Consider the following 18,301-nt stretch of genomic DNA (forward strand, 5'->3'; position numbering starts at 1 on the left):
TACTTAGTAGGGCAATAGGCTTTTTTATGGCCTTTAATCTTGTTTTCCTAAGAGCACACGTCCTCAAACAACAAAGAGAAGCCGACCCCAGCCTCTCCTCTGAGAGTGACAATGTATAAATTATTAATCCATTTGGAAATGATGGCTTTCAATTATCTCAATCTGGTTGAAGACTGAGCTTCCCTGGTAAACACTGACAGGATGAGACACACACATACATGTGACAACTCAGGACCTCAGTATGTAAACTTGGACCAGCCTCAAACCTAGGCCTCTAGCTTCTCCACAGCACAAGTGCAAATCTGTGCAAGTTTATTAATCCAAAGACAAATTACACACATACCCCCATACTCTGGGGAGACCGACTCCTGTCATAAATGACATTAACCCTGTTTCAACCCATGAAGATTTACCTTTCCAGGATGTGGACTTGCAGGCTGAGCACAGGGCTCTGAGTTCAGGGTAGCTTTTTGTGGCTCTCTCAGGAGAAAAGGGGAACCTGTGATTTCTATTTGGGCTATGAATAACCTCTAAGTGTGCCTAACGCTTAAACAATAAAGCATTAGCAGCAGCACCAACAAAACAACAAAATCCTGGCATTTTTCCTAGGAGTCAGCAGAACCAATAGGGGTAGAATCCTTTTAATAGATCGAAGGGGTTAAAAGTCCCCCCTTTTTTGTTTCTTTGATGGTAGTTTCTCCATAAGATAAAGTACAATACTGTTCTCTAAGAATTCCCCAAAATTTTTTACATTTGTTCCCTGCTTTGGCTTCCTCCTTGGTTTGGGAAGCTGGACTTATCTAAATTTTACATGTAAAGGCACAGAGGTGCAGAAGGCCAGGCCTTGGGGAATGAGCAGGTCAAAGCTAAGCCTGTAGCCTGATGCCTGGCTGACCCTGCTAGTCTGCCTTTAGGAGCAGGACCCATCCCTCTGGGATCAGAAAAGCATGAGCCCCATAGAGAAGCCTGGAGCCACATCCTACAACCCTGCCTCAAAGCTGGAGCAGGTTAGAGCTGGGTCACATTCGTGGTACACAAGAGTACCGCCTCCTTCCCCATCCCTGGGTTCCTGAGTGGGTCTGCGCCTAGGGTTTTGTGTGTTTTTGTTGCTGGGAACCACAGAGAAAACCTGCTTGAGATATCACTGTGGCCCCTGTTGTACTGTCAGATCAAACACAAAAGCCACCAGGAGGAAACAGAAGGGCCAGTGACAAAGAGCAGACCTCTGTGAGAGTCACCTGTGCTCATGTGCAGCTGTGGGCTGCCAATCCGTTGGCTGCTCTGAGCCTCAGCTGTCCTGGCAATGAGATATAAGGATAGATTTAGGAACAATGGACCAATAGAGTCCATTTTCTTCATTGCCAGTAGGGCCACTGGGAATCTTCTCAGACTTATCCATTTTCATCCTTTTATACTCTTCTCAGCAACTCTGTCTACATCAATGTGGGCATCCTTGGAATCTATTCTTCCCCAAACATTATTCATTTGGTGATACCACGTTAAGGGTATCAGTCATCTAGTTTCCAGGGAAACCACATTCCTCTTTTTTTCCTTAGAAATCAAATTCCTTAGGATAGAGATCAGGTCTACCAATTCCTATGGTCCCTATTGGCCAAGAACAGGGTGTTAGGTCCAGAGTCTTTGCATGCCGATGGTACCCAGATTCAAGGAAATTATTTTGGGTCACTTGCAAATGGGACTCTTGAGTGGAAACGTGGTCAAGTGTACACTCTAGAACTACCCTGCCCAATAGGGTAGACACAAACCAAGCATGGCTACTTAAAATTAAGTTTAAAAATTCAGTTCCTTCATTGCACCAACCATATTTCAAATACTGCATAGGCCATACGTGGCCTCCATATAGAATATTTCTATGGCAGAAGGTTCTACTGGCCAGCCCTATCCTGGAACCCTCCTTCATTACACTGGTTTTCCCAAGCTGTAGACCAGAGTCCCTGCATCCCAGTGCTGTGTGCTCAACAGCTTCCTCTAAAGGTATACTGACCGGCAAGCAAGCTCCTTGCACCTGTAAGAAGTGGTCCCACACTGCCTTCCCGCTACCTAGTCTCAACCCCCTCCATACTTCAAGGCCCGACTCAAGTGCCCTTTCTTCCCCTAACTGCTCCCCCATGCATGTATATAATGCACAGATATACTTATATGTGTCCAGAGACCCAAGTTAGTTATATGTTGTCCTGAATTATTCTCTACAGGGCTCTCCTAGAGGATTGTGCAGACTGCTGACTGCTCGAGTGTTCCCAGCAGAGGTGGTAGTATGTGGGGACTGAGACTCAGCCCACCCTCCACTCTCCAAGCCGTATGCCTTGGCATGGGTGTGCCCCTGGAGGAAGGGTCCTTTTGCTAATTTGCATGAGAGTGTTCTATATATACAGGCTGGTGGCAGCTTGATTTACTAACCATCATGAAGGAGTGGGTCTCATCTGCCACACAGGATCGTGTGGGGAGGAAGTGACCCAGGCTTCTGTCCCATCACATCCCACTCAAGGCCAGATTCCATGAACCCCAGGATGCCCCACGAGGTACTCCTGGAACTTACAGTTCTGGTGACTCTTGGTCATGTTCTCTGAGTCCAGTGCGTGGTAGAACTCATAGGCTGAGCGGCCAAGCAGATCTTCAGGGTGGTAACCAATCAGCTCTGTGATTCTGAATTAAAGCAAAAACAGCACATGAGGTGGAAAGTAGCATGTGCACATGGCTCAAGAAGCTAAATCCAGAAGCTAGATAAAATGCACATGTTCAAATGAACATAATCTGAACTTCCTGGTCCCATCATTTATTCCAGCAAAAACTCATCATTCTCAACTTGTGATCTTGAGTCCTTCCAAACCCTCACTGTTCTGCCCTTCCTGTAATCATGTTTGGGAGGAAGTAAAGCAGAGGATGCCCTCTCCCCAACCCTACTGCACACATGACAAGGGACTGGACATCCAGGAGGGCAGGCAATTGGCTTCTTGTCCACATAAGTGTCCAGGGACAGAGCAAGAATGAAACTCAAGCCTCCTGACTCGGAGGGTGATACAATGCAAGTGGAGATCTGCAGGCCCACATGGAGAGCAGCAGGGAGCCACCTCTGGCTCTGTGTTAACACAGAACTTTGGTGGCGTCAGCAGGGAGAGCTGCCATGCTCAACTTCACTCCCGGGATGCCCCCCTTAGGTGCTTGCTTCTGCCTTCTGGGGATGCTTCTCTTGGTCCCCCATCTCTGGAAAAGGCAGGAAGGCAGGAGTTGCTGACAGGAAGAGGCATGAAATCACATTTGCAAAAGTGCCTGGTCTCACTCTCCTTGATAAACAGGCAGCTCTGCAGAGGCAGAGCATGGCTGGCCCACATGCCCCAGGCTTCATTTCAGGTGTCTCATTCTGATGGGAAGTGGACAGGGAAAAGGCAAGTGTAGACAACAATGAAGAATCACTTAACCCCTTTAGGACCTTTGCTCTGAACTCAAATCATGAGCATACACCAAGCCCTGCCCTAAAACCGACAGATTGGCCACTTTCCCATGTCATACCTAAATTATTTGTTTTCACAATCTTTGTTATTTACATATTTCTTATGAGTTAGTTGCCTTGTTATCCTACCTATCACAAGTCAGGAAGGATTCTAGAGGCCTTCGACCTCTGGGTATGGCCTTGGCCTGCATCCACTTGGGGGGCTGAGAACATGGAGAAAAGGGCAATAGCAGAAAGCAGAAGTGGTGATGCCTTGGTTTCCTATCTCTGCTCTCAATCCCCCTCCAAACAGGCTAACTTGAATATCTGTCAGATTGCACACAGAGGCAACCCTCCTACAATTCCCATCCTGCCTCTCCCCTTCCTTAAGCATCTATAGCTCCCCCTATTGCCAACCACTCTATCCAACTTCCAAGTGCCACCCAGGATCCACTCTCTGTCTTCCATGGCATCTGGTTTTCAATTCAGCTGTAGCATGCTGTGTGCTCCTGCCCTCACAGTCCTATTCCACACTCCCCCAGTCCCCTCCCCAGCTCACTTCTGCTGCCGGGTTTTAGTGTCTTCTCCAAGCCTGACTCCTACAAGGCCAGCCAGAGACCTCCCCTTTTCCACAGAGCCCTCACCACTAGTCCCCATGAAGCCCTAAAGGACAGTGCCATCAGGAAGTATGCATTTGTCTCTTCACATCCTTCGCTGTCAGGCCCTGAACTCAAGGGTCATTTTTTCCTTTTGTCTCCCTTAAAATGGCTCCTTAGAAGCACCTGAGTAGCTGACAAGTAGACTGATCTTCTCTTTGGATCTGAGGTACAGCCAGAGCCCTGTCTGTTCCAGCACTGCTGAGGAACTTGGGCACTAAAGATCCACTTCTCTTCCTTGAGCATGGTGAACTGCCTCATTGCCTCTTCTGGTGATGCAGACATAGTGTGCGCACACACACACAGCCTCTGCCATCCTTTGTGGTACTCAACCTGTGCTCTCCATTCTGTAAAGTGTCTGGCATTAAGAAAGCGGAGAAGAGGGAAGTTCTCTGCCTACTCAAGAGACTGGAGGTTAAAGCCTGTGTCAAACAAAGGGAGGCGCACTGGGAATGGGAAGCTTAGGACCCAGCTGATATAGCCCAGGGGAGACTGCTCCAGAGAGTTGCTCAGGCCAACCAGCCAGGCTCAGGGCAAGACTCATCTCCATACTTGCTCCTGAGCAGAGTCTTAGAACTTACAGGCCATGGCCATGTTCCCTGCAGCCTGACCAGCAGTGCCTTGGCTGAGATGGAGACTGAGACAGAACAAAGAGACAAAAGAATGCTGATCTTCCCAAGTAGCTCTTCCTTTGCTTTTTTTTGTTTTGTTTTGTTTCTTCCTTGATGCTAAAGATTGAACCTAGAGCCTCACACATGCTAGGCAAATGCACTGCCATAGAGCTACATTCTCAGGCCTTTTAAAACTTTATTTTGACAGGGTCTTGCTAAGCTGCTCTGGCTGGCCGCAAGCTTGCAGTCCTCCTGCCTCGGCATCCCAAGTAGCTGACATGATAAGAGTGTGCCACTAAAACCAGCTCAGAATAGCTTTTCTTTTGGGTCAGATGCCTTTTAAGTTTAGCCTGGGATCAGAACTGCACCTGGTGGTCTGCTGATACCAGGCTGGCTATATACAGGCTCACGGATTTGCCAGATGAACTGCTGAACCGTTTCTAGCCAGACCTAGAATTTTCTCAAAAAGGAGTCAGTCTATGGGGCATTCTAGGAAAGATAAGATTCTATTTCCTGGAGGAATTAAATTTCAAGATTAGGATCTTTAAATCAAAATTTTCAAAGTAAATATTATAATCAGCCTCACAATACGATGGTTTTTAAATCTAATTAACATATCATCCATTCAAGGGCACACAATGGCTATGTTTTGGAAGTGGACAAACAAACCTAGATTTCAGAATTGCGAGTTATCTTCCCAGCAGGCTCTTTCATTTATCTTGTCAACTAAAATAAATATTTAACGTCTCTTTCTTCATTCCTTAAACAGACTACTATAAAACCTGGGAAATACCCCTTCCCCAAACACCACTGAAGAACATCGGAGTTGTCAGACTTCACAAAGCCAGGAAACCCCGACTTCAGGCTAATGGTCATTCGCCTCCCTCTGTAGGCGCAGAGACGCCAGCGGGGAGGTGAACGAACCCAGCTTGTTTATAGGGGCAGCTATGGCAGCACACACAGGCTGGCCTGCTCACTTCAGGGGCTCCGTGATAACAGATTCATCTGCTCTCTTCATCAGGGTAGGGAACCATTTTTTTTTTCTTCCTAATTAAGGACCCTTGGCTCACTGAAAAAAAAAATCAGTTTGGGGTCATCCACAAATTTAAAAGTTAACTCAGTAGGGCTGTTCTAAGAGGAGAAAGAAGTGTCAAAGGTTTAATGCACTGGATTTTCAAGAAGAGGATAGAGGAGACATAGAAAAAGATCAAAGATGAAGAGAGATGGAGCCCAAGTTAGGCACCCACAAGAAGGCAAAGAGGAAGGAAAAGAGAAAATAAAATACAGAGGAGAAAAGGGTTATGTGGTTCTGAAATCAGCGTCACATCAAGGAAATGCATGGGCCAAGGTGCTGGGCTTTGGACTTCGGAGTGTGACAGCTCATAAAGGTGAAATACATTGTTTACTGTGTCTCAACTGCTCTTTATCCTTAAAAACATCCAGCAGCTCTGTTCAAAATGGATTACCTGGAGCCAAGGGCCAGGAAGGAAATTCTTCTCTCGGTGCCATCACCTCAAGAGGCAGAAGAAATCCTGCTACAGGCCCCAGGTGGCACCATTTCTTCCCAGTCTGTGCCACCACAGCCTGTGCCTAAGCTCCCTGGCTTCCGATGCTACTGCCTGGGGACAAGCAGGGTCTGGGAGCAGTTTTTACCCTGGTTCCCTGCCTGAGCAAAGTATTGCTAAGGAAATTACTCATGTGAACAAGGTGGTAGAAAATGGTTAAACTACTTAAGAGGATAAAAGTTTTAAGCGCTTCACAACCACAAAGAATGCAGTTGCTAATAAATACTTGAAGTCTGCTCATTCCTCCCACCCTCTGGCAACCCCGGGTCTTCTCATCTTGCTTTCTCTGCATGCTCAAAAGCTTGGATGCTGATTTCCTTAACAATACCTAAATCATTCACTAACTCAGATTTCAGTGCCTATTTAACATATCTTTATCCAAATTTTGTCCAATTTAAGCAATAGTCCTTAAGCCTTACCTTTTGCTCAAATATTGCACAGTTATGTGGAATCTGTGCAGCTGGCTCTGTAGTTAATGGAAAGCCAGTTTCCATCCTGTCAGGGTGAAGTGTTATGGGGTACCCATTGGGTGAATTCATACACAGGAAGGAAGCCCCACTCAATCCTACCATGAGTGCCACCAAATGCCACCGCTATCTTCTATTACCTGAACACCCACAAGCAGTAAGAGGAAATCTGTCTTGAGCTATAACAAGTAAACAGATCATGTATTAAGAATGGCTTTTGAATTGTGAGGTCTATTAAACTTTGAAACACACTCCAGAGAGAATTTATAGAATTTCCTCTTCCAGGGAGTACTTTGAACTATCTAGATGAAGCAGGGCAACATATAAGCATTTCTTACACACACAAACTATTAGGGCTGATAACATTCTCAGCTGGGCAGATACAAATGCACACGGAACACATTTAAAGATCCTTCTAACTCAAGGATCTAAAGATATATCAATGTTCTCTGACTTATGATGTCTAGAGAAAGAATAATGAATAGGTCTGCAAAAAATATTTAGAATATACTATTTAAAATTAAAATGTATGTAATATAATAATATACTCTAGGTTAATATATTTAGATCTTTTAAGATCCTCTTGAATTTAGGATGACATCCACCTTTTAAAAAGTTACAAAATAAAAATTTCTTAACTATGTTCAATATGAAATAAAGGCATGTAATCTTTTATTATTAATTTGCTTGAAGTCAGTCAATTTTACTTTCAGGCTTCAAAGCACCTTCCGGCATATTGATACAAGTGTGTTTCACAACTCATGGGTCTTTACAATTTTCTTTGATATTCTCTATGATCCTCAACTCTTCCCTCACTTTACCAGCTTTACTATTCCTAATGTTTTCATAAAATAAGCTCATTGTAAATTCTAAGTCTTAACAACAGAATTTGGAACATAGTCATCTTAACTTACTAAATGGTAATTCTTGGTTTAATGACACTGTGTTGCTGTGATCCACTTATAAATTGAGGTTGCCCTCTAATTCTCTACTCTGTGAAGATTAAATGACCCTCTTTATTGACATTTTTACTGTAATTTTGATACTTGTTTGCCCCTAGTAATACTGATCCTATCCACATAATTTGCTTTCATAATTTATTCCTAAAACACAGAAAGACTCATAGAACTCACAAAATCAGTGATTTAATGCTCCACAGGTGAATTAATGCTCCAGTCTCAGGATGGCTGAGCTTCCTTCACAGTTACACTCTCTCACCACTAGATGGCACCTCCACAAGAATTTAACTGCTCCACTTTTAATTTTAAATTTTTATTTCTTTTTTTGGGCGGGCGGGGTGGGAGAACAGGGCCTTGCTATATATTTTAGGTTGGCCTTGAACTCATTATGTAGCCCAGGCTGGCCCCGAATTTATGGTGATCCTCCTGCCTTAGCTTCCTGAATGCTGGGATTATAGGTGTGTGCCACCATGCCTGGCAAGAACCGTCTCATTTTTTAAAAAGTTAAACTACTGGTGAAAACGTTTTGTCTCCCTTTTGGGTGAATGGAATGAGCTATTCTGCAGCATTCCTTGTGGTTTCATTAAGTTGCTTATGTCTTAAACTCTACACTCTTGGAGATCAGGAATCATCTCTTTCACTCTAATATGAGAGCCTCTCACACAGGGTTAGATATATAGCAGATGTTCAATAGGAATTCATGAATGGGTTACTCAGTGTTTTAGGAAACAGTATAACACTTATGTTTGAGTTGTAAGTGACATCATCAGTCACACTGATAACCATGACAGTCTTTTCTTTAGTCCAGCTATGCCTACAGTAGACAGGATGGGCATCCTTAATCCAAAATTCAACGTGTGCCAACATGACGTTCAAAAATTTCCAGATTTCAGAGTATTTTAGATCGTTGGTTTTCAGGTTAGGGGTACTCAACCAGTAAAGTCTGTGCAAATATATCCAAATCCAAAAAACAAAACAACCTCTGAAATTGGAGATACTTTTAGTTCCAAGCATTTCTGATAAGATACTCAACCTGTATACCTAAATGTGACATGATTCAGACCTTTTAAGTTTTATTATGGCTCAAATTATTAAAATTATTAAATATTGGATTTCATTTGATCCTCTGGCCCCTTATGAGGGAGGACAAGTGCATTCTGAGCCATCTGCACGCCTTTATTCAATTTCGGATGATTCCGAATGGGCTCTCTCAGCTTCAACTGATGGGGGAACCTGAGAGTTCGACACAAGGTTAGAGTCCTCTTTTCTCTCTTCTTTCTGCCCCGCCCCCCTTCTCTCTTTTCATGGTGCTGGGGGCTCAAACCCAGGGTTTTGCATGCTAGGTAAATGCTCATGACTGAGCTCCAGCCCCTTCCCTGATTTTTCTTTTTCATATCTGTGGTCTCAATATAACTAAGTATCAAAGTGCCATCAAAGTGATTTTCTTCAGATTCTTCCTAGCTTTTTAAATTGGGAAAACATCTCCCTTTGTGGGAAACCATAGCCCCCTCCTGTGTCAGATGTCATTAAATCCAGTGACTTCCCTGATTAAAGTGGACCCTTGTCCCCCTGCACACCCTCCATGAGCTGTCATTTGTAGATAGTGGCTTTTGAAGCATTTTTCTTAGGAGAGTACTAAGGACAGCATGTTTGTGTGTGTCCTTCCGCCCCAATACAAAGAGTGAAAAAACAAGCCCTCATCAAAGTAACTGAGAAATAACACTTATGGATTAAGGACTTAAAATAGTTACTTCGTAAACAGTCTAAGCCATGTCTGTGCCCTTGTTAAATAATCTGCTAATCGGTTGAACAAAGCTTCTGTATTGTACAGCATTCTCTGTGTTTACATCCTCTGCATTCATTGCCCCAGCATCATCAAATTCAGAGTTGGGCCATGTCGTTTGGTTTCTTAAAAGGCAAGATTTTGCTGAAAGTACAGTGTGTCCTGCAGAACTCAGAGGCAGTGTCTCCTCCCACACTGTGAGTCACAAAGCCTCAGTCACAGGTTCTATTAAACCCAGATCTACTCTGCCTGCTGGTCCTGACACACACTAAGATGCTGACGCAGTGCCCCTCCCCGTTCTGTGTACATTTCCCCTCTAACTACTCTTAGGCACCCAATTTTTTGGTTTTTATTCCCTCTCTCCTTCTATGCAATGGTGACTATTTTCAGAAAATTACCTGAAACTCATTCAAATCAAGATAATGAATAATGGATCAACACTAAATTACTTTCCAGGGTATTTTTTTTCACTTTAACAAGAATCAAAGTCTAAAGCATTCATTTAAAAACAAAATCCTCTTCTTGCTATTATCTAGGGATGGCAAGTTCTTCTCTGGGGTAGCAGGATCTTCCCTGTGCCCTCAGCTGCTCCCAGGTGACAACTGAGGCACCCTGTGCACCACTTCACCTCGAAGCCAGAGCCATGTGGGCCTTGCAATGGGATTTCCCAAGTCATCTCAGACGACCATAGAGAGGGGTACACAACACAGAGCTGTCTTCTGCCCAGAAAGCTCACGTGAATACAGGGACTGCATATGATAAGTGACTTTGCCCTGAACACGGACTGCCCTGTTGCCTTCCTGTGGAACAATCTTTCTCCAACCATCTCCATCATCACCACAGCAACCCGAGAAGCAACACTAACAACTACACAACTACCACAAAGGCCCACTGTGTCGAAGTTCCGGGACCAAATCCTCCAGGCAGGACTTTCCCTCCCTATGAGGTTGGAGGACCTTTTTCCTCTTAATTTTACTACTCACCAATCTCAAAGGTTCAAATCCTGGCCCCACTGTGTCAGAACTTTAGGACAGGGATATCCCAAGGATGCTTTTATGCAACTTCTGAAATTGTGCCACAAATAGTGGCTGATTCCAAGGAGGGGCCAACAACCAACTCTGGCTCAGTTTAGAATCAAAGGAGAGAGACAGAGCCTAACTCGGAAAGAGGGGTCACACCTGTGAGGAAACCAGATGCTTTGGGGCATCCAGTGATGACAGGAGGCCGGGGCGGAGAGAGATGGCCTGGGCAGGCCGGACAGGGCCTCCCTTCCTGGGGCTGGTGGTTTCCCACTGGTGGGGAATACAAAGCAGTTTCTTGCTGGTGGTCTGTTCTTCCTGTGCTGGGCACAGGCCTCAAGAATTGAGTTCATCTCCCTGAGCTTAGTGAGGAGAATTTGCTCTGGGGAGGCCAAGGTCTGACGCTGAGCAGCAGCAGGAAGCCTCATGTGTACACTTCTCCAAGTGCTTTCCCAGCCATGACCCCAGCTTACAGTGACCCCGAGGAACAGGCTGAAAAAGCATCATCTCCATTTTAGAGAGGAGTGGCACAGAGTTTGGGGTGGAAAAAGGTAACTCTGGATACTACGGAAAGCAGGGGAGATGCCCCCTGAAGGGCACATGTGCGGAGCCCCAGACAACAAGGTGCAGCGCAGTCACACCTACTCTCCCTGCCGCTGCCTCCCACCTCCTGACCATCAGGCCCCACAGCCCCAGAGCAGAGAAGCCAGGGTTAGGAGCTGTGGTGTGGCCTCATCCTCACTCACACTAACCCCAGCCTCGCCATCACGTCATCACCTTCAATTTCAGCTAGAAACTGGAGTAGACACAGCTTCCCTGGGCAGTCTTACGTGCCCTCTCGGCAACTTATCCAAGGGGAGAACAAGAGCTAAAACGGAACATGTAGCATCCAGCCCCAGGCTCCATGGTCTTAGCCACTACCATGTTTCTAAAATAATGTCTACTGGGGCTTGAGTTTGGCTTAGCTCTGTTCATCTGCAAGCCTTCAAAAGTAGGGTAGGTAATGGCCAGAATGTTCCCAGCTACAAGCAGGAGTGGAGAAGGCTGGAAGAGAAGCTCAGGCAGTCATGGATGAAGACAAAGGGAAGCCAGCCAGCCATGGGTCCATTTCTAGACCAGAATCCAGTGATCCCAGCTGGCCTCAGTCCTGATGACATCTCAGACCCTGGTCTTCTAGGGCAGGGGACTGCCCTGGAAACATCCTGAGGGGCTTGATGCATATGTGGAGAGCTAGGTCACCTCCACAATGACAGTTGTAGAGCAGAGCAGCTTTGCAGAGACCACCTGGGAGACCACCAGACATAGTACTGGGAACTTCTGAGGCCCACGGATGGAGGGAAACGGGACATGGGCAGACATACTTGCACCCAGCAATACATTGTTTATGTACCTATTCCTTCTCTTAATTGCCGGACTACACACTGGTGCCAGTAAAATCCCCAGCCACTACCCACCCATAGTGCATACCCTGCATCCACCTGGCTCCCACCTGTCATCACAGTAGGTGAACTTCATGTCCATGCTGTGGCGGCTCAGGAAGGTCTTGCTGTCGAGGGGGATGTCCATGTGGGACGGGTGCTGGATCGGCTCACACATGATGATGAGGCAGGAGAGCAGAGGCTCCTTATAGCCGCAGAGACTGCTGTGGGGAGGGCAGCTGTTGTAGACTTTCACCTGGCCGGTGCAGTGCAAGACCTGGAGCAGAGGTCAGCAGCAGAGGTCAGCAGAGGTCAGACGTAGGGCGGGGTGTGGGGGCATGGGCGGGGCTTTAGCCACATCCCACACCCGCGGCCCACACCTGGGACTCCAACCAGGCCTGGCTGTGTCCTACCTTCCAGGTGGCTGATTTAAGGTTGACAGTCCGACCTCTGTTGGTGACCGTACACTTCATCCTCATGAAGAAGTCACGTTCTGTGGACATTTCTTTGACTTTCTTTCCAAAACCAGAGCCTGGGGTGGGGTGGGGGAACAGGACCAGCTGAATTAATTTTATATGTACAGTCACAAGAGAGCCCCAGCTGCAGTTTCTCAGGATTGCTTATTTTTTCATTTCCTGATTGTCTGTATACGAGGCACCGGAAGCCTGGTGTGAGCACAGCGCCATCCCGCCCTTTGGCTAATGATGGCTTTTCACCTCTGGCCTGGCTCATAGCTGGAGCATGGCCCCTGATCCAGCATCGCAGAACAATCTGCAGCCTTGCTTCCAACAACCACACTCCTCCTCCAGGCAGAGCCATGAGCCCCTGCACCTAACCCCCCAGAGGACCTTGATTTCTCTGGCACCCGCCTGAAGAGTTATGTGACAAAGTGATGGTGGTACCCTTGAACCAAACTGAAATGCCTTTCAGGGAGCTCCCGTATGTGACAGTCTAAAGGGTGAAGTTTTTCATTGTTGTTGAGAGAATATTCCCCCCAATGATAAAAAATATCTCTCCCATACTTATTTTAGCTTTTTGGAATTTTAATTTTTCATATGTGCATTCTGGATATAATGAAATATACCTGCTTTTTGGGACCAGGACCCAAGTGGAGTTAGGGCTGAGGAGTTTAAAGGGACTCATTTATGGCTGTTCTCTTGGATTATTATTGTGGATTCCTAACTTGTTTACATCTAGATTCTCCTCATTCTGATATCTGATTCTGTTTTTTAAACAGAAGAATACACAAGAATATCACCCTACCCCTACTCAAAAACCTTAAATAGCTCCCCACTGTCTGCAGGATAAATTCCAGGCCTCTACCTGGCCTTCAAAGCCTTCCACAATCTACCTTATGGCCTTATTTTCCTCTAAGAGCTCACACTAACTCTTTGCTTCTGGATCATGAATCCACCCATAGGCTTGCACTTTCAGTGAGGATTTGATGACTCAATGAATTTGACTGATCCCAAATCCCCAATTATGTACTAAGAGATCTAAAGTTCTACTCTGATAAGGAGAGGTCACTCTGCTGTGAGTCATGGCACTTGAGAGCTGAACTTTGCCTAGTCCATTAGCAGCAGTTTGAAAAGAAAGACTCTTAGGAAGTCAGGAATGAGGTGCTTGATTCAGATCACAGAGTCAGACTGAGAGTTTAGTTAGTGGTTAAACTGAATACAAGAAATCAGGGGTCTGGAAACTGAGTACAAGAAATCAGAGGCCCAGGTTTCTGGAAAGGAGAAATAAGAGATATCTGCTTTAGGGAGTGCTTCAGAAGTCTGCTAGCTCCTTTTCTTTGAACCAACCATGCTACACAGTAGACTTCCAAGACCTTAAAGATCCACGGAGCGCTCCCTTGCTTGTGTACTCCAGGAGTCAAGTGGCTGAGGCCTTCTGAGCAGAGGGCCTGGGGACAGTGCAGGTGTGGTGGTGGGAGGGGGAGAGCTGTCATTCTGCAAAGCTTTGCAGGCCCAAATGAGGACTGCAGGCAGTCTGTGGCTAATGTGTGCATGGGGGGGGGGGGGACAACGAAGTGTCTGCCTTTGCAGCATGTTTGGTAACAAGAGTAAACCCTGCCTTGGAACCACTGCTCTGTTTTTCAGGTTGGATAAGAACATGCATCACGGCAAAGACAGGTGAGAGATGCTGAAGAGGATTCCAGATGATGTGGGCAGAGTCTGCCCAGGCCAGTGACAGGTTCTCGGGTTCAGGAAGGGTCTTGGTGGTCACTAAGCCCCACTGCTGCCAAAAGCTTCAGTCATCTTGACAATATCCTCATTTATGCCTTTGCTTGGATGTCCCTAGTTATAAACATGAAGCCCCACTGTCACTGCAAAGTGCCTTCGGCCTGTGCACAGCCTCACATCCACCAGCATCTTCATCGAAACCTCCCTGTCCTGTGTCTCATCACCAGAATCCTAGATTTATGCCAAGGCTCCTGAGGTAGCTCCAATGATGGCCTCAGGAATCCATACCTCCTGACACTCATGGCCTCATGTAGGGGCCAGCCTGTTCCTTGCCCTAACCCGCACAACAGGGACTCAGCCCTCCTGGCAGCTTCCACATTTGCATTTCTGGGGGCCCTCAGCTGCCATCCAAGCTGGCTACCATGGAGACTCCCAGTGGGAAGGGAGAGGCTCTGAGACACCATGGAGTAAGAGAGAGGTCCAGCCACCCCACTCCCAGACACCTGCCACCAGACCCTGACCTGTGTGACAGAGCCATCTTGGCTATCCCAGTCTTGTTCCGCTCCTGATGACTGCTGCAGCCATCGCAAGGCTTCAACACAACCCAAGAGAGAGCACAAGGGTTGCTTAATCCCTGTGTTTTGCGTAGTTTGTTACATGGCAATGGAAACTGCAATACTCTGTGAGCACTTGGGCCCAGATTACTGGACTGGGTGGCATCACTGGCAGAGATGCTTGACTGTCAGGTGGTGATCCTCCTAGAGACAGTGTCCTACCTTGAGGGAGTATCCCCGTAGGGAGCTCACACCTCATGTGGGGGCCAGCAGGAGAGCTTTCCAAGCACTGGGTCCCTCCAGGCCCACAACCTCATCTCACAGGGTCCATGCCCATACAGCGGGCCAGCCTGGCTGCTGTCCTCTGTGGGTAGCAGCTCTTCCTGGCTTCACCATGGCCATGAACCACCTCTCCTATGCTTATAGACAAAGGGAAGGCAGATCCCCTCCCACACGGGACAAGAAGGAAGTAAACACATGAGAACACTTTACCATTTTTGAGAGTCAGGTTCTCACGAATCTCTTCGTGGTCACAGGGATGAGTGAAGTCAAAGATACTGTGTCCTGTTAGCTCTACCTGTTTCAAAAACAAGGTTTGGCATCATTATTCCTAACACCGAGGTAAGGAACCTGAGACACCTTCCAGGCTTGGAGACAAGGAGTTTGCATCAGCTTGTCCTTCCCACAGTCCCAAGATAGTGCCAAGACCCCAGACATGCGATTATAACTAGAACTCCTGATGTGGCAGGTACTTGATTTCTGAGGGGTGTTCTGTTAACCCAGTCAGCAGAGAGCTACCTAGCAGATAGCCATCGGCAATGGCAAGCTCAGTGCCAGGGAGCAGGTGCGTGTTCCTGAGGCTTATGGCCTGAGGACAATGAGGCTCAGAGTGGGAGCATGTAGGCAGCAAGAGGGATTGTGACCAGCACCTTCCACTAAGTTCTACCCACAGTGGAAACTTTCTCCCTTTCTGAGAGAGGTAGAGAAGAGTGTCACCTGGGTGAGTCCCATGAACTTGCTGATGTTTTCTGACAGAAAGATCATGTCACCATCTTGGGTCACCACAGCAATGAAACCTTCCAAGGCTTTCAGGTACAAATTATCCATCTGCTGGTCAGCCTCCACTTCAGATTCGTTCTCAGAGCAAACTGGAAAGAGAAGGGGGTTGGAGAGCTTGTGTGAATTTGGTGTGAAAACAGACATGACTGGCAGGAGATAGGTCAGCCAGGGCCTGTGGTGATGTACACTGACAGCCACCTCAGTGTCTGCCATACACCTATGCGGCAGGCACCACTACCCAGCACATCCTGATGGGCTTAAGGAGGTGTGGCTGTTGTGAAAACAGCACCTGGGGTACTAGTAGCAATGGAGGTGAATGGAAGCCATAGGCAGAACAGTAGTTGCTGTAGCAGCAGGAACAGAAGTGTTAGCTGCTAATGTATGTGGAGCAACTGCTTCCTGCCAGGTACTGCACTAAGCATTCCGTAGTCTTCACAATGATGAGGCTTGGAAAGGTTAAGCCATTCACCAAGGCTAGACATGCGGGAAAGCCAGCAAGACCCAGAAGCTCAATCCAGAAGCCACATCCAGGCATTTGTAGGCATTGGATTCAAACACAAGTTTCTATTTCTGAATCAGCCTCCCATTAGACTATGACTTTTGGTAAGTAACAACCTCGCTGAGTATCAGTTTCCTCATTAGTGAAATGGGGATAATAATTTCCATCTCCTTGAACTGTAGGGGTGAAACAAGTATGTAAAATGCTTAAATCAAGATCAACAAATGTAAATTTGTTCTCTCATCTCTTCCCTCTAAAACACTGTCACTACCTTCAAACTGCCCAAAGTGTAGATGGGGATGATGTCACACACAGAGACGCAACGCTCCATAGAGATTCAAGGACACCATAGCTGGGTGTCCAGGAGGGGCTGTAGACAGTAAGTGCTCCAAGGGGTAGAGGAGTTGCTTTGGGGTGAGACAACTATTCCAAAGAGCCAACTTCCAAAGAAGGGAGTTTGAGGAGGCTCATAAAAAAGAAGTGATTTTGGGCCGGGGATTTAGCTCAGTGGTGCCACCCCCTGCCTCACAAGTGCAAGGTCCTGAGTTCAATCCTCGGTACCAAAAAAAAAAAAAGTGATTTCACTCTATAGATGACAAAAGGGGGCTTTGCAGGTTGGACACTGGGAAACGTGGCACGAGTTCTCTTCCAGGACTGAGGAGCTAGGTCTGTGTCCCAGTCTCAGAGACTGAGTTGACAAGGTAGGTCCAGGGCCTGCAGAAGCCTCATCTCAAAGGAGCACCGTAGTTGGCATCTCAAAGCACTGCACTGGGGAGCGTAACTTGGCAATAGCCTGCAGAATGTCTGGGACAGAGTGACACTTAGAAGAATAAAATAGTAAGCAGGCAACCACATGACTGGTAGGCTACAGAGGAGGTTGCCAGGGGCAGCTGCTACCACATCTGCCCCTAACCATTCACTCAGGAGTACCTGACCCATCAAGCACAGCTCTACCGTCTGTGAAACTGACTCAGTTCTTCCCCAGAAATAACACCCTCTCAGGCCCCAGCCCTGTGTCACCCTTAGACCACAGACTGTATTTCAGCCACCTTTCTCCTGCTTCCTTACTCCGAACTATACATACCTAGGAGAATTTGCATTCATCAGATACAAGCATCAAACACCGTTCATTTGATTTACAGAACAAGAGGATTCGAGAGTAATTTGTCACTTATAATTGTTAATATTAACTAAAAGAAGTCTTTCAAATGGAGGCTCTTCTAGGGACTATAAGATGTGATTAGAATGATAGGCCATTTGGCGAGTGACCATCAATGCTGTGCCGTGCTGACCAAGAGTCTTTCTGCAAGGGAACTGAATTTATTTAATTCTCTCTCTCTGTGAGCCTTTGAATGTAAGCTCAAGGACAGATCCAGATGAGGCAATGGTCTTCTAAAAGGCTTCAATGATACCTCTAGGGACCAGTCTCTTTTAGGACACAGGGCCTGAGAACATACCAGAGTCCTGGATGCTGCCATTTCTGTAGAGGAACAGAGTTGGCCTTCAAAGCCAAGAGTTGTGTAGGACAGAGCAGTGGCCTTCCCTCTGTTTACCAAAATGGTGGGACCCAGTGAAGGAAATTCTTTCTCTTCACACGCTTGCAGCTAGTCCACAAAGGGGAGTGGGGAGGACCACGTAAGAGTAGTTTTACAGGACACACACATGCCCACCCTGATCCCTCCCCAGGTCTCTGCTGATGTAGGATCTGCTCTTTACCCACTAACCAGCTGGTGGAACAGATGAGGATGAGGCTGCTAACACTAGCCTTCCCAAGTACCATCCACGGTTAAGCAGTGGCTTTAGGAAAGATGGCAACATAAATGTGCATCAGGGTCACCTAGAGAGCTGGCTGAAGCAAAGATTTCTGGGCCCTGGGTTGTTACATAATTTTCAGGATCCAGTGTAAAAATAAGAGTCCTCTTGTTGGAAAATTAAGCCAAACCCAAGTCCCTTCCAAGTATGCTGCCTTCCAAGATGGCACAAGTTGTGCCCCATGAGGCTAGCCGTGGAGGGGACCCACCTGTGGGGATCCTGATTCAGTGCATTTCAGGCAGGGTTTGGAATGTGCTTGACTGCT

General features: G+C 46.8%; 1 protein-coding gene across 3 annotated transcripts in view; it reads right to left on the minus strand.

Moving 5' to 3' along the window:
- Positions 1-18,301, minus strand: part of Epas1 (endothelial PAS domain protein 1) — an 83,524-nt gene that overhangs the window by 12,089 nt on the left and 53,134 nt on the right. For all 3 annotated transcript variants that reach the window (XM_004839395.3, XM_004839394.3, XM_021253816.2), the window contains exons 3-7: positions 15,663-15,814; positions 15,159-15,243; positions 12,340-12,458; positions 11,998-12,203; positions 2,558-2,664 (exon numbers count right to left, since the gene is read on the minus strand). In XM_004839395.3, the coding sequence (XP_004839452.1) occupies positions 2,558-2,664; positions 11,998-12,203; positions 12,340-12,458; positions 15,159-15,243; positions 15,663-15,814 (669 nt within the window). The remainder of the gene's footprint in view (positions 1-2,557; positions 2,665-11,997; positions 12,204-12,339; positions 12,459-15,158; positions 15,244-15,662; positions 15,815-18,301) is intronic.

This window comes from Heterocephalus glaber, unplaced genomic scaffold (genome assembly GCF_053883595.1).
Source record: "Heterocephalus glaber isolate CG9 unplaced genomic scaffold, H.glaber_assembly_v1.0 deba00001457, whole genome shotgun sequence".
NCBI lineage: Eukaryota > Metazoa > Chordata > Mammalia > Rodentia > Bathyergidae > Heterocephalus > Heterocephalus glaber.